Below are 16,724 nucleotides of genomic sequence, written 5' to 3' on the forward strand. Positions count from 1 at the left end.
TGGTTAGTATGGAGTGAATGATCGCCCAGGCCAAGAACAACTCCTGTCACAGAGGTCCCTGTGTGGTATCAGCGTTTGCTCAACTTTATGTTTTAACCATGGCAAACTCTGCTGTGACTTTCCTAAGCTAGTGAGCTTGCACTGAAAGCTCAATTCCAGCTGGTCTGTATTGCTTCAAATCTTTTGCTCCCATCTCCCTGCCTCCTCATCCTCTCCTTCCCTGGTCTAAATTTCTCCTATGACACCTTTGGTCAGTTTTTCACAGTGTTGGAATCCCTAGATGCAAACCTCTTTTGAAAACCTCATCCTTTATGTCAAAGTCTGTGTAAAAACATAACATTCAAAAAATTGTCTTTCCCTTTGCTTGCTCTATATAGGGAAGATACAGATGTGTATGCCCTTCACTATGCCCTCACCATATCAGAAGCACTGAGGACCAGGATAGAAAATACAAATGATCCTGGCATTGAAAACTGTTGAGAAATCATTAACACCATGTAGGACTGTTTGTTTCTTCTTATCATTGCTCAGCTTGTAACATGGTTTCTTTAGTTCACAAAGCTTCTGGGGACAAGCCTTTTCCTCTCTTGGTTTGAAAAATCTTTTGCATCTAATTTCAAAGACAGGGAGGGGTTGCTGTCATTTCCCCCTCTCCCTGTCAGACTTCCCCTTCTTTAGCAAGTTTGAGAGAGAAAGACAGAGAGAAAACTATTCTGAAGGCATGCAGGATTTATATAAAGACAGGTGATACATATTTATTATAACTGGAGGAAGGTGTAAAATTATTGTGTTATTTCTGAAGCTTGTGGTAAAATAGTTCTCGTTTTGAGTTTTAAAGCTGACAGCTGTCATGAAATTTTTATACGAAGAAAAGGTGCATTTAATCCCCCTTTTTCTGCCCAAGGTTCACTGTCCTTATTTTGCTTCAGCAAAACAGTGAGTTTTACAGTGAAGAAAATAACATATTAAATATTTTAATTATATTAATTGAGGAGAGTGATAAACATCACAGTCATGAACTCAGCAGATTCACTAAGCTCCACTTCAGAGGCAGTCTTTGGTGTTAGAAGCACTTTAAAGTGACATGGAAATCTGTAGCCAGGGCTGAACTCTACTGCACGGTCTGTAAGCACAAAACCAAAGACTGTGCCTTGAAGCCACTTTTCCTACTGGCTTTCAGTGAACTCCAAAACACATTTCCTCCCCTGCAGGCAAAAGTATCCCCAGAGTTTCTCATTAATGTTGTTACCATTAATTAAAATGCAGGAGAATTGGGAATGTGCTGTCAATAGGCCTTGAGAATTGCTCCTGAAAAGAGGTCCCACTGCCTCAGAGTAATTGACTCCCCGGGCACACTGTTCATCCCTTACCACACAAAAATCATGGTAGATTCAAAGTCTTTCAGGTTGCTGTGGTAGCAATGGCCCTTTCCTTGCTCTTTGTCTAATGTTAAACCCAATATTCTTTGTATACTTTATAGTCATTGCAAGTAATATGCAGTAAAGAAAACTCTAGAGAGAAAAGCTGATATGCAAAAGAAAATGAAACTGCCATTCTGAATTCTGTGGAATTAACCAAATTTCCCCTTCTACATAAGTGTCAAGATTGTAGATATAAAATGCAAGTTAATGAAACACTGTACATTTGTTGAAAAAGCTAGTGAGTCTCATATGACAGAGATGCGTATCTATCTGGATGTTGCAAATCTGCCAAACCTCAATCTGCTGTTCATAATCACTTGGTTATTTATATAAGCAACATGAAATGCAGTTCCAGCTACAGAATCTTGCTATTGCTAGCAGACACATATTAACAGTAAACTAATATCAAACGCATACTAAAAACCTCTTTCTGAAGATTTTTAATGAAATTCTCTGCAAAGTTATGTCATTAGATAAATAAGTTAAGACTGTGGGAGGAACTCTCACATTCACTGACTTTCAATGCCAGTGGCATGTGCTTACTTAGCTGAGAAATGAAAAGATGCAATTTTTTTCATTAAAAGCCAAATTTGCAAAATCTCCTTGGATTTAAGCATTTAGCAGGGCACTTTGATGAAGTTTACAAAAGGATTTAAAAGCACCAGCTCTAACTTTTTTCTAATTTTCTTTAATAGTTCATGCTATTGCCTCCAAACCTTTTGATGTTTATTCCTCTTCCCAGCCACCCAATCCTTGTACCTGATACTCCAGCTCACCTTCATTCCCATTTGGCTCTGGGATTTCTTGCATCATATGAGAGTTCACATTTTCAGCTCACCATATTTAGAGGGCTCATTAATTTTCAGTGTGGTTTAGATATACACATCTCTAAGTAGTTTTAGAAAATAGGTTGTAGATACCTGAAATTGTTACCTCTACAATGCCACATCCCATTTACGTTCTTTGTACATTTTGCTCCTGAATTTCACAGGTTATTTTTGAGAATGGGAGTAAGATTTTTTTCAATTGCTTTTGCAAGTTGTGGTTTTTGACATTACAGATTTTAGGCAGCAGATTGGTCTAGCAGAAGCAACCAGTTCATAAGGTGTACTCTTTATTTAAGCAAATTTAAATGAACATAATGTGGATGATAATGTGCATCCATATTGTTTGTCAGTGTATTAAGAACTACAAAGACAGGAGAGGAAATCAGCCCTTGATGAGGTTGGGTATTTTTAGACCTCACAGATTACAAGTGAGTGAATTTTTTGCAAGAGACTACATTCAAAAAACAACAAGATGTTAGTGTCCCTAAAACTGTTTTTCTAAGAGTTCCAATGGCAAAAAAATGGGAAGCAGTTTTTATGAAGACTCAAAATGCTTCTAAACATCTTCTACTTCAGATTTACCAAGCAGAAGATCATTTCAAAAAGGCGTTTTCATGTTGAAATTGATCAATTCCTTACGAGAGAAAATGGTTAACTATCCTGAAACATTTAATTTGAGATAAAACCAAAATGCTTTCTCTTGACACCGTAGAAACAGTTGTGCAGCTGTTCAATTCAGTCAGGGAAAGACTTCTTGTAGGGCATTCCAATGTGAGCTGCACTTTGCACCTAAAGAGGGAATTCAGATATATAAATAAACAGAGAGACAAGAGTCATGCATACAGTGTAATGAGATCAATACTGGAGCTTCAGAGAAAGCAACATAATTTTGTATATTTTTTACATTCCCAGAAAACCCGTTTATTCTGCTCAGTATAGCTAATACCTACATAGCAGAATTTGGATGTGGGCAGCAGATTTGCTTATCCTATCAAAAGATAATGATGATGTCTAAAAGCAGGTTTTGCATCCCACATGCAAAAGCTAGTATATTGTGAGTGTAGAGGTCTGAGCAGTATAAAATGTGAAATTCTGGTTTGCTGCATTCTTTCTAGTGGGGTGGGAGAGAATGAAGCTTTGAATGAAGTACACTGGTCTTGTCATGTCAGTGTAGCTGAAACATTCAAGTAGCCACTCCCCAAAACTACTTTATATATGAAGTGTGGACATTTTAAACAAGATGATTGTTTTTAAATCCCTTCCATGTATAATACTGAAAATAATTAGTAGCCAGCATTGCTTTTGATTTAAAGAGAGCATGACAGTAAATAAGTATTCTGTTGATTAAAAAGATCTGTGAGTAAGACATTTCTTGGGTCCTCCCAGACCAAGAAGTGAGCACTGAGAGCCCACCCAAAGGTTGGAACGTCCTGTTTCTACATGCGACAAATGCCCTTGCTGTATCATACAGAATACAAGACTTAAAATCTTTGAAATAGCTAGGTATCATAATCTTTTTACCGCTCTAAATTTGAACTTTGCTGTGCTGTGGCTTATGACAGGCTAAATTTTCTTGGGGACATTCAAAGATTTGTTAGGAGAAGGAAAATGCAGTTCATGATTTGTTAGGAGAAGGAAAATGCAGTTCATAAGTGTACTACATGCCAATTATCCCAAATCTAGCATCTCTGCTTATCAGAAATAATTATTGCAATAATTAACTGTAGGATAACTTCCATGCCAGCATGAGTGGAATAATCTGCAGACATTAGGCAGTATTTCAGAAAAGACTAATGAGTCCAGACTCTGACATTTCTGATTGCCAAACATAAGAGGCTTCATTTAAAAAGACCGCTTTTTAAATTCAGGCATCCTTTAAGATGTCTCAGAACTGCAGTCCTCTAATAAAGAGACGCTAAATCATGAACTATTTTAAGAAAACATTCCAGTTCTAACTTTAAAAGATGTCTTCTTTGCAGCATGTTTTTAAAAGCTAAATTCAAGTCATGTTGAGTGGTAAAATAAAAATGTGAAGAACTTTTGGGTTTGTTTTGGTTTGTTTGTGGCGTTGTTTTTTTGTTGTTGTTGTTGAAGGGAAGCTTTCTATTTGTCTTGTTTTTGAGACTCCTCAGTGTCGGATTTTGAATCGTCTGCATCCACAAGAGCTAAACACATTTTTCTCTAATTGAAAGCTGAGACTCCTACCTAATGAGGTAACTTCAGCTAGCAGAGGCTTTCAGGGAAACAGCAGATATTAGGAAAGTCTTATTAAGCTTCAGGATTTTTTGCCTGAGTGACTCTGCGACATCTGTCCACCTGTAAGCAATGACCCAAGGACCTGGCCTCATGCTTGTGATTCCTACCCTGACTTTTTCACTGAAACACAAGCCTCTAGAACACAATTCAGTTTTTGCTGTTTAGCCTTTCTCACTCCTTGTACTTTGTCTTACAGTTTCCCCTGGCTGCAGTGTTGTTCTTTGCTTCCTGGCTAGGTTATTGTGTAGTATTGGTTTGACATGTGCTCTTACTGTGCTACCATGTCAATGTGGCTGCGGCAACTGGGGAGTGAAGTGTCCCCTGAATTTTGGTCTTCGGGGAGTCAAAGGCTGGTCCCGTGCTCCTGGGAATCTCTCAGACCCAAGAGCTCTGGCAGGTGAAAACGCTTTGGTGAGTAATCTGATGTGTGTCTAGCTGAAGTCTGTGCCAAGGTCGTAGCTCCCTCCCTTTTCAAACCTCTGCAATAAGTCAGATAAGATGCAATTAATAGCAGAAGTCAGACAACAGGCAGTTAACAGCAGAATTTGACTTTGTGTTTTGAGACGGAAGAGTTTCTTTATTTCCTTGTGGAGTCAAGCAGTTTAGGCAGAAATTCCTACTGCTTCCATCCAGTGAAAGTGTACTGCGAATATTAATATTGCAAGGAATAACTCAAAGGATGGAAGAGGTAGTTAATTGTCTTTTGCTGGTTTCTGTAAAAGCTATTATAGACTGGCTGCTGATTTCTGCTGCTTTGGCAGAAATCTGGAATGAGTTGCACAGCCTTAGTGGAGGCACTCCAGATTTGACTCCAGTGTAGTTTCAGATAAAACCCAAGTCCTAATTTACAGCTTTATCTTCTTTTCTGATGATTTGAAAAGGAAACTGCAGCAATCAGTTTGAATCTGGAAGAAATATTTCTAGGACTGGACCATGTGAATTTACATCAGCATTTCACTTTAGTTACCCAGAAGTAAGTATTTTGAATCTGATAAAGCACTGATAAGCACCCTGTTGCTTTGGGCACAGAGAAACTCAATGATTTGAGACTGAAATTAGGAGTTTCATCTTTAGTACAAGTGGGTTGTCACTAGTTCTGTGTATTATAGAAACTCAGGCAGAAGTGGCTGATGCATGACTCTGCCTTGCAAAATCTTCAAAAGTTTCATTTATTTCCTGTGATAGCAGAGTGAAAGGGAAACCTCTGACAGAAAATCTTGATATTAACAATTAATGAATGAGAGAAGTGGTCACGTTCTGCAGTGAGTGCCCTTTGCACACATATATGAGTGGAGCAGGCCTGGCAGCCTTCAAGACAAGTTGGTAGTGATGGCTTACTTCCTTAAAAAGAAAAAGGAAAGCTTTTAGAGAGCATTGAATCATTTGGACTTCTGCAAAAAAAACACAAGGATGGGAGTCTTCCTGCCAGAAAACGATGAGAAAGGTGCCATGTGCAGAAATTTCTGGTCCTTGATACACTCTGCTCCTGATCTGCTAAATATTTCTATACATCTTAGTGTGAATGTTTTCTATTTTGTGATCATCAGTTTCTCGTTCTGAAACAGGAGGGTAAGCAATGAGATGAGTTTTATTTAGGGTCTGCAAAAACTTTTGTAAATGGGATGCTATGATCAGTCCTGCATTGTGGAAGTGCTTATGCTGGAGTTAGGAGCAGGAAAAGACTGGGAGAAAGAGTGGGAGAGCTTGGCTTCAGTTTGTCTACTTAAAGCAAAATAATTTCTTAGGGCTGGAATCTGGATGACAGCACTGCTGGGTTAGCAAAACCCATGGGGCTCTACTGCGTATGTGTGTCTTTAAGGCTCAGTGGTAAGTTGAGGCCCTAATTCAGTTTTCTAAATAACAAATAATTTGCAACTGCTGATGTACGTGACTGTACAACAAGGAGGAGAATGGGGAATGAAGCAGGTTCTGGAAGTTTTACTGGCTGAACAAAATATTTGGGGTTGTGCGTTTTTGAAACCGATACGTGAAAAGATGAAGAAAGGAATCGGGAATATCAAATATAGGAGAAGGCTGTCTTTCCTGATGACTGGTGTTTGCTGGGGAATGGATTTTGAAAATGGGGGGAGGTCCTTGTTTTTATCAGGATTTGTTCTGCTTTTCCTCTTAAAGTATTGTTACGAACTTTCTGACAGTGGTAACTTTGTAGCTTCTACAGAGCTGGGGATTTTGTGATTTGCAAATTATTCCACTCTGTTTTTAAAATAGGGATTTCATGTACCCTCAAGACCTACTAACCACAGATGATTGCATCTAGGAAAGATTAGAAATGTGTCCGGTTCTTTTCTGGTGGTTCTTGACTTCTAATTTCCAAGACAGAAAGCCACTGACTTGCTAACATCAATGGCAGCCCTGCTTAAGCCAGCATTTCTAGCCTTGTTTCAGGAAAAGCTCTTAGCCTCTGCTTAACTTTAAACATGTACTTAGGTCTCATTGATTTCATAGCCTGCAATGACATTCCTGAGCTACAGAGAGGGACTTTGGGTCTAGACCGCCTCTCACTTCTTCCTCATGATGAGGCATCACCATAACATCTGGGGTAACCTTGAGATAGTTATGAACTTTATCTTTGTGAATTGATCTTTACTTTTAAAAAAACTACTGTGAAAGCAGTTTTTGTCAGACTCAGTATGAACCAAATGGAATTTTCCATCCCTCTGGGTAGGCAGAGAGAGGTGGAGAGCAGATGCAGGGCTGCACATACTGCCAGTGGCACGCTGCGCACGAGCATCCATCTGCTCGTTCAACTGGAGCCAGATGTGTGAGTTCCTGGGCTGGTTCTCTTCTTCTCCCATCAGTCGTGTGAATGAAGGTCTAGTGACTGGAAGAGACTTACTGCTGAGTTACATACACCAAGGTAAATGCAGCCACACCTTGCCGGTTCCTGTTAGCACAGCAGACCAAAAGCTGCCATTTAAAATATCTACGCGCAAGAATTAACAGGTTTATACCTGCCATCTATGCTGCTGCATAGCATAATGGTTTTATGTGTTACTTACTGCTTTTCGATAAACAATGTGACACAGATCTGATACAGTATGGTCTGGTCCTGCAAATCTGTGCATTATGCTTGTGCTTAAGTGTGCTCTCAGTAAGCCAGCTTCAGTAGTAGATGTAGTCTGGTCATGGTAGCATTGCCAAATTGAGCTTGTTGGCATTAGTTAGCTTGGGGAAATTCCAGTCTATCTCAGCATTGTTGCATCTGAATGAAATAGCTCAGATATCTCTGTGCTACTCTGTGTTGTGCAGTGAAGAAATGGCCAGCGGAAAAAGAACAATTCAGTTATTCATGCTTTATATGTTCCTGGAGCAGGGTCCACCAAGTAGGTGCTGAAACTGAAGTAACAAGACGACTAAAAATGTTTGTATAATACTGAGTAGTATCCAGACCGTTTTTCAGATGTAGTCGGCTTTCCTAAGGAAAGTTTTAGTTGTTTAAAAAAAAAATCAGAAAAAATTATCTGAAAATACTACGATTTTAACTGTTCTGTGTTTTCAGCTGAAACACTTGAGTTTCCGATTCCAGTATTTCAGAATTCAGCTAAAGTATTCCTGCCAAGCATAATCTGCTGAAAAGTCAATACTTTTGACCCGAACATGAAATAAAGCAGAGGAAGAAAAAGGATTTCTTTAAAGTCCTTTCCCAGAGAAAAAAACCCACATTTACGAAGTATTTTACATTGACCCATGGTGTGATGGCATCAGTTTTCTTGGGCACAGAGGCAAGCTGAATGGAGCAAACATCATGAAGACTTCATTATTCATCAGCAGCATGCACTGAGGCATTTACAGACCAAGAAATGCTAAACTCTGTCACTTGCAAAGAATCATTAGTAACTTAGGGTTTTAAGGGTTTTGCAGAGTATTTCCAGTCTTACAGACTGTTGTAGACCCACAGTAAAATTTAGACGTCAGTTTGTTCCAAATAGAGTAGTACCTAAGCTGGTTTTGAGGCTAGTTACCATGAGCAATGAGCGCTTTGCCCAAAAGGACTGAGGAATCAAGGAAGGCTTATACAGCTTACAAGCTGTAACACCCAGCAGTTCTGCTGCAGGCGGTTTGGTAATTTTGGGTCGGTTCACATGGTTTGAAGACAAAACTAATTCTACCAAGCCCCTAACAAACAACCTGTTGTGATCAAGCTGCAGACACAGTGATTTAATATCTTTGAGCCTAGAATTTTAGTACACCAGAAAGTTCAATATATCCTTCAGACTCTGAATCTATAGAGAAAAACTTGATTTTCAGGAGTTCAGCATCTGTGGTTGTGGCCAGGTTTCAATCCACTCCAGAGAATCCTTATGGGGTCATGGAATCTGATTTTCAAACAAGTGCCCAAGCGAGTACAAAGCTTCAGTGGAAACCAGACTTCAGAAAACCTGGCCCGATGGTGAAAACGCTTGATTTTGAAAATCTGTCTGTAAAGGCACTGCAATACATTGACAGACTTGCAGCAACATTTGGCGCTCTGAGCCAACAATCATTTGTGTGTTTTCAAAATAGACACACATCAAAATTGTGACTTTGGCATACCGTAGTTGTTTCTGATGCAGTTTTACTTTGAATTTGAGTTTAAAGCGTCACCAGCAAGAGCGATTCTTCCATCAGTAGCAGCCACAGAAGCAGTTGTCCTGGAGTTCAGGCACACAGGTCATTAGGGTCTGCTCTGTTCTCTTCTCTTCTGCCTGCTTTAATCAATAGACTATGCTATTTCCCATTGAGATACAAAAAGTGAGTAATACCTATTCCTCAATAGCACCTGTTAACCACTGCTTTAGAATGAATGTGAAATACTCAGGAATATGAGTAATTAGAATGATGTCCTTTTATCTTAAATCGGCCAGTAGGTTTAGAGAGTATTGTAAGATACTGCCAAACCACAGATTTTTTTTTTCTTATTACTATGGTGAAAAAACAGCAGTGAGGATCGAAACTTGTTTACTAAGGTGCTTGCAGTGCAGTGGTTGTACAGCGCAGTGGTCCTGGTAGATGTTTTCAGAGGCTTCTGTTGTAAATCATGCCATGCTCACTGGGGCCTGTTTATTATCTTATTTTATCAGTGTAAATTCTGAATAACTCCTGTGGGTTAGATACTGATGTACTAGAGTGGCTTGAGATTAACAACTGAATTCTGATTTAGTTTAGGATGATATAATTTAATCAGCCTTGCCCAGCAGTGGTTCCGTCTTGGAGCCGGCTGGCGTTGGCTCTGTTGGACACAGCAGAAGCTCTTAGCAGCTTCTCACAGAAGCCACCCCTGTAGCCCCCCAGCTACCAAAACTTTGCCACGTAAACCCAATACAGCTAGAAATTTATTTAATACTTAAATTCACACAGTATTTTAGGACATAGGAGTGCTCAGACTTAGTCAGCTTAAAGGTCCACCTGGCATAATCTTTGGCCTAGTATTTTTTGTGATTCCCTTTTTATTTTTGATGACTACATTATCCTGAGGCAGTGAACTCTGAAATTCATTTTAACGTTGTATGAAGGTGTGCTTCCTTTTGTTTCTTTGAAATCTACTGTCTGATAATTCCAGCACATGTTCTTTGTTCTTGAGAAATAACGAGTTAGCATTTCTATTTACAGAAACTGTCCTGAATCTATGGCTGTTCTGGTTGCCCTTTGCAGCATCTACGCCAATTTTAATACATCCTTGGGAAAAAGAATAATCTGTGGGTTGAGAGCTTGACTTATGATCACAGAAAAGTGAGACTCACCAGCTGTTTTATGAGGCAGTGTGTTTTGATTAAAAAAAAAGTTTATATCATCTCGTAGATCTGCAGTGAATCAGTTCCTGTTAGATATAAGTTTTTCCTGGAGGGCTTTGTGCAACCTGCTGGAAAGTACAATTCATCAGAGTCTGCTCTGATCTGCTGCTCAGGGTGGAGATAAGAGAAAGAAGGGGAGATAGGTCTGAACCAAACCTCTGAAGCCTGAGCCCTAACATGGTCTTCTGTTAGTGGAAGGAAAGCATTTTTACCAGAAATGAGGATCTTTTGACCAGGTAGATAGAGTACATGTACAAAAACCTCAATACAACATGTCCTCATTTTCACAGAGGTGTAAATGGTTTAGTGTCATCATTAAGCTAGGACATTACACATTTAGCCGTTCACAGCTGATTAGATGGATTGTAGAAGTGGTAAGGATAGTTTTTATTGCATGTCTTCATGTATTTAACAGTCTTTACATAAAAACATGGCTTGCTTTCTGCCTGCTCAGAAACATAAGAGACTGGAGGAGTTCAAAGGTGCTCTCTCTAGAGAAGTAGGACTTTGGAGAGATGCTCTGTCTGAACAGAACTAGCAGATTTAGTGCAAATCAGAGGTGAAAAATGAAGGCCATAATTTTACAATGCTTTTGGTGCTTTCTCTTCTGTTCAGGATGCAGATAATACAGAACATGGCTGACATTCTGCCAAGATATTAGTAATTGTCTTCTACATTTATAACCGCAGAAACAACAGATACCAGTGCACCTTAGGAAATATTGGTTGCATAATGCACTTGACCAAAACAGTTCTACCATTGTCACTAATATTAATGTTTCCACTCGCCCTTGCGGGTACAAGCTGCGTGTCACCTTGTGCGCTTGATTGCTAGATTCTTCACTCGTGAAGAGTCCCAATTCAGATGTCATGTGGGTGTATGTGCGACTTTGTGCAGATATAAATAACAGGTAGAGTTTAGACTCTGTACTCTGTGGCCTAAAACTTGATGTTTTCACATACTGGCTCAGCTCAGTCTTCATTCCTTGCCCTTAAAAGGCCAGATCCTGCCTCTGATAAGAACTTCCCCTGCCTCCAACTTCACACCCAACCTCCTTCCAAACCTTCCCCACCTCCAAGTAAGTGTAACTGTGCCCCCCCTCTGGTTTGACTCCTGCCTCTTCTCCTGGACTCAGCCCTCACTTCTCATTATTTCACTTCCATCTGCTTCAATTCACACAGCATGAAGTTGAGGTCTGAAGGAAATTCTCACCTTGGCACAATGAACTAGAGTGTGAGGGATCGAACAAATGTGGGAAAGGTTAAACAAATGTGCTGAAATGAGTTTTCTGGAAGGAAGAGTTCAGGTTCTTTGTTACTTTTTTGTTCTGTCTCACAAATGCCTATTTTGGGTGCCTTTTATTTCCCATGCTTCCCAGCTATATTGGACAGTGAATGTTGGTTACAGTAATCTTGAAACTTCTTATAGGATCTCCTTATGACAGGCACCAGGAACAAGAGAAGGACAGGGAGAAAACAAACTACTTTACCCAATGAGGGTGCTGAGTTTTTACAGTGAAAAAGCCACCTGTTGATCTTTGACTCATTCAACAACAAAGTCACGTCAAATACTAATCTGAAAAATTCCTGGTAAGTGATTAAGCCCTGAAACAATAGTGTATTTCTGCCTCTTGACGCTGTCAGAAACCACAGGTACACTCACTGAAATTCTCCCTTTGATGCTTTGAGATCCGAAGTAATTTTGATCAAAAGCTGGAGGAATTACCCCAAACATATTCATACTAAAGGACATTCATTGTTTTGGTCTCTAATTACTCTCAGAACCTTTGCATACTGTTTGAGATCTCAAAGACTTATGGCTAAATTAAAATAAATTCATTCCAAATGTATTTAATTACAAAATCACACTGATTTGGACAGAGAATATTTTCATGGAACTTGTCCCAATTTAAAGGAGAACAAAACTCTGGTCATGCTGAGCAAACTCGGATAGTGAATAGATATGGATTTGTCTATTTTGCCGGACTGCATTGTGCAGAGATCACAGCTGATAACAACCTGCCAATACCGAAGGTCTCCAAGTCTGTAAAAATAAATAGCTGATATTTTATCTGTAAGCAGCAGAATATTTAATCAAATAGCTTCTACAGAAGATTAGCATTTTTAGGCTCAGTGTTCACATTTCTGCTGTACGATATGTAAGTAACTGTGTATATGACAGAACTCCTTTACATACATTCTCACATTGTTTGCTTTTCAAAGTCCGCTAGTGATCTTTTATGCCTCATTTGTTGAGTGCTAGCTTGAGATACCTTGAAAAGGGATCTGATTTTCAGAAAGACCTATGCAAGAAAACAAAGAGAGTACTTTGCTTCCAAAATCTTGTCCTCTTTATGATTTATGAATTGGATTCTTAAGAAATCACTAGTCACTCTTGGAAAACTAGACCATTCAAATGTGGTTTTTTACAGGAAACCTAGGAAGTGAAGAACACTAGAAATTTTCAAAACCTCTAGACACAAATTACAACTGGACAATGTTTAGGACTTGGTTTTTTACACAGATGTGTGAGCTTTTTTGATTAGTGTTGATGTGAATGCTCATGAAGAGCAAGTGGAGCACCCAAACATGGTCCTTTATCATTTCTGTTTCTGTATGTCCTTCATTGAACTAGTGCCCTTCTGCATTCAGAGGGACATACAGTCCCTGCCCAAAGTGATGTCCTGAATGATTTTGAATTATATCTTCCCCTTTTGCTTGTAGATGGGTATCAGTCATCAAGAAAAGAATAATTCATGTCACTCATGCAATAAATTGATTTAGCAAGAATGTTGGCTATTAGTCATGCCGATTATTAGCTGCGTTGATTTTCAGAAAGGTCACATGCCAGATTTTCACCAGCTTACAGCATCCGACTGCATGAATGTATACAGCCCAGGCTTCCTAAACGAGTTTGACTTCTCACTTCACCTGTGGCTCTGAATATGTCCATTTAATGTGATTCCTAAATAGCTGTTTGAAAGCCAAAAATGCTCCAACTGGATGTTTCTGGCTAAAAACTGAATAATGCTCGGCTTTTGGATGTTATGTTGATTTTATTGCCCGTGAGTCTGGGCAATTTTTAGCCTGAAGCTTTTTTTTCTCAGGGCAGGGAAATATTTTCAGCTGAAAATACCAGCCAGTCCTTCTCTCCCCAACACTCTGACCAGCCCTGCCAGGAACCTTGGTGATGTTGTCCCCATGACTCAGAAAAGCACTTTGCAATTATATAAACAGGTACTATTATTATTCTAGCTATGTGGTGAACCATGAGTGCATTACAGTTCTAGTAAAGTGCAACCCACCAGACAGTGTGGAGGGCATCCTGACCACTGTTTGTGCCTTGGTCTTTGTGGGTGCCAACAGTCACATAGTCATGAGGCTAAAATGAAGGGCCTTGCGCAAGGGCTGTGGGGATAGAAACATGACAAATACCAAAGCTTCAGTGCATCAGTTGCTAACCAAAGAGAAACAGTTATGCCCTTCTTTACCATTTTAGGGTAACCCTGTAGAGGTGACGGCTTAATCAGGCTCAGTGCTGGCTGGTCCCTCTGGCCCAGCTTTCTGTTAGATGGGACGTAGGTCCTGAGCGGTCTGGCAGTTAAGCATTTCTGAGTGAGATCCTTTCTTTGCTCCTTCCCTATCCATCCTGTAGAGCTGTCATAACAAGCTGTCTCCTCTTGACTCTGAAAAGTAGTTTCCCAAAATTTAAGTTAGTCTCACCAGATGTGATTCCTCTCACCAGACCTAAGATGCCTGCAAGGGTTAAATCAGAATTAGTCACTCTAGGCTTTCTTGCAGTCAATAGACAACAGCCCAGGGAGCTCAGCTGATCAAATGTGACTACTTCAGAGTAAGATATATGTCATGTTAAGCTCCCTCACTAGGTCTCTGTGAAGCATAGAGGATGTCTGAGGTGACACTCGCACTAGATCAGCACAATCCCTCCCAGACTGCCAAGAGGCAGGAGGGCTGATGTGGTTTTCCTGGAAGATCACCATGTTACAGGAAGCTTGTATCTTAGATGGAGATGTATGGAGTGCGATCTGTTATTAATTTAATTCACAACTTAGTAGTCAGGAACGTACCATGGTCATTGTCTTCAGATGGACACTTCTGTGGCAACACTTGGTGCTCAGCACCCACTGTGCAAGTACTAGCAAGCTCTTAGACGGCACTTTCATGGTGTTCATACACATTTACTTACAGATCTATCAAAATCACAGACTTCATCAAATCCAGTTTTCCAGGGTGGGACTAGGGAGGGTGGGGAAAAATGGGGACTGAGTATATGCAGTAGTTTTGTAATCCTGCTTCAGCTGCTAAATAAGGTATGTGGCTGAGGTAAATCAGTTCTTCTCCCTGTGCATTCCTTATCTGTAAAACAGGGTCAATGAGACTTATTTCCTTTGTAAGGCAGTTTGAGATTAGTGGGAGATAAGTAGTACGTGAGAGCAATTTTTATTATCCTGATTGAAGTTAGTTAGCCAAAGTGCTTGTGACTGTCCACTGAATCAGCAAAATATGTCCTTTTTAACTCTGTTCAGTCATACACATTTTTTGGGTACCCCATGATGGACTTTGCAGACACTGGTAAGATATGAGTGCATTGATGTGCAGAGAGTATTTTGAAAACGTGGCTCCAAAATGACAGAAATAGCTGAGGGAAGCTGTCCTCAGGTTACATGTGTGTATGGTGCTGTACTCAGTGTTCCTGGTATGACTGCAACAGAGATAAAACAATCACATGGCTATATTAATTTATTCATTGGTATTCATAACATCTTTAGTGGTAATATTTTTTTGTTCTAATTCTGGCAGAACCCCGGCTGTGTTCACGACCATGGAAAACTTCATGGCACCGCTGAGCACTGTCAGTGAGCTTGCGCTTCAGCAGAGCAAGGCTAAGCTCCTCCATGGCAAGCTGAGCGGTCCCTCCCGGCGCAAGCGGGAGTTCATGCCAGATGAGAAGAAGGACAACATGTACTGGGAGAAAAGGCGCAAGAACAACGAGGCGGCCAAGCGCTCACGGGAGAAGAGGCGCCTCAATGACTTTGCGATGGAGAGCCAGCTAGCTGCTCTCAGCGAGGAGAATGCCATCCTCAGGACAGAGCTGCTGTCCCTGAAGCTGCGCTTTGGGCTCATCAGCCCAGACACCAGCACCTACCAGGGTGACTCCCTTCAGGACTTCCTGGGGGTTTATTTCAGAGGGCACAAAGCAGCCTCCCCACTCCTTGAGGCAGAGCCCTTTGCTGGGGAGTCCTGCTTCTTCACAATGAAGAGCTTTGTGCCGACAGTGCTGGAGCCAGCTGACTTTTCGTGCAAAACCTTTGGCCCATCCAGAAATACCCTTGGCTGTGACTCAAAGTCAGCTCCCATGGACACATGTGGCCTTCAGCAGCCAAAGAGGCTTGATGCATCCTTCAGATCCACAGTTTGCTCTCCGTTCCTCAACTACCACTGCCCAGACAAATATGCTTTCCACTTGCCTTTGTCAGGCAGTGCCTGCTTCTTGTGCCCTTCCCCCATTCCAGCCGAGGTGAGCAAAGAAAGCAGCACAAATGCCTCAGATGAAGATGATGAGCAACAAGTGCCCAAAACTTCTCCTCTACCCCCATGCGGCCTGCCCTGCCCTTCAGAAGACCATTTGAAGGGCCGAAGCTATGCTGCCCTACCTCACAAGCTCCGGATTAAGACCAAAGCCCTCAGCAGCTTGGAGGAGAGTGGCCTGGACTCCCACTGAGGTAGCAGAGGAACGGCCCACTGTGGGGCCAATGTAAGACCTTCCAAAGATGTGACGGGTTTGGAAGGAGGGGGTGGGAGGGAAATGTCTTATGCTTCAAAGAGGGAAGTCATTTTCCCAGCTTTGCATAAATGATAAGGGAGCTTACAGGGCTGGGCTGCATCACTACAGCATAACTGCTGCTGGCCATGATGTTCATCTTGCTGGACGAGACCTGCCAGACCCTGCAGTTGCTGTGTGAGTAAGTCTGAGTTTCACCTGGCTGCTCTGCTTACAAACCAAGATAAAATTTGAGGTGTGAAGGGACCAGAGGCAGGAAGAGGCTAAGACAGCAGAGGTGGTGCTCACACCATGTAACACAACTACAGCTGCTTGGGGTGGCAACCATTTTAATTACCTTTGCTTCATCATCGCCTTCATCCTCACAAATGTGCCTCATCCTCACAAATGTGCTTGAAGTCTTAATTGCTTAACATGGGAAACTATTGATGGAAACAGTTTCAGACCCCTCAGCTGTCTGGAGCAAGAAAAAGCGATAGTGATTAAAAGGTGGTGGATTTACACTGGCATGAAATGAGAGCAGAACCTAATCCATTTTATTCCCAGTTTATCATAATTTATCTTCAGGGAGAATGAACTCTTTTTCTCTTTGACCAGACACAGTGTGGCCCAGAAGACAGTTTCAT

At 40.9% G+C, this 16,724-nt stretch overlaps 1 protein-coding gene across 1 annotated transcript; it reads left to right on the forward strand.

Moving 5' to 3' along the window:
- The first annotated feature begins 4,791 nt into the window (after window positions 1-4,791).
- NFILZ (NFIL3 like basic leucine zipper) lies at window positions 4,792-16,038 on the forward strand. Its single transcript, XM_075037416.1, has 2 exons — window positions 4,792-4,915; window positions 15,117-16,038. Exon 2 carries the CDS (start codon window positions 15,139-15,141, stop codon window positions 16,036-16,038), a length of 900 nt encoding a protein of 299 aa, XP_074893517.1. The 5' UTR covers window positions 4,792-4,915; window positions 15,117-15,138.
- Window positions 16,039-16,724: the final 686 nt, after the last annotated feature.

The sequence above is a fragment of the Buteo buteo genome, chromosome 10, assembly GCF_964188355.1.
Source record: "Buteo buteo chromosome 10, bButBut1.hap1.1, whole genome shotgun sequence".
NCBI lineage: Eukaryota > Metazoa > Chordata > Aves > Accipitriformes > Accipitridae > Buteo > Buteo buteo.

Excerpts from the sequence above, each read along its gene's own strand:
- NFILZ (XM_075037416.1), top strand. The coding sequence starts at position 15,139 with ATGGAAAACTTCATGGCACCGCTGAGCACTGTCAGTGAGCTTGCGCTT.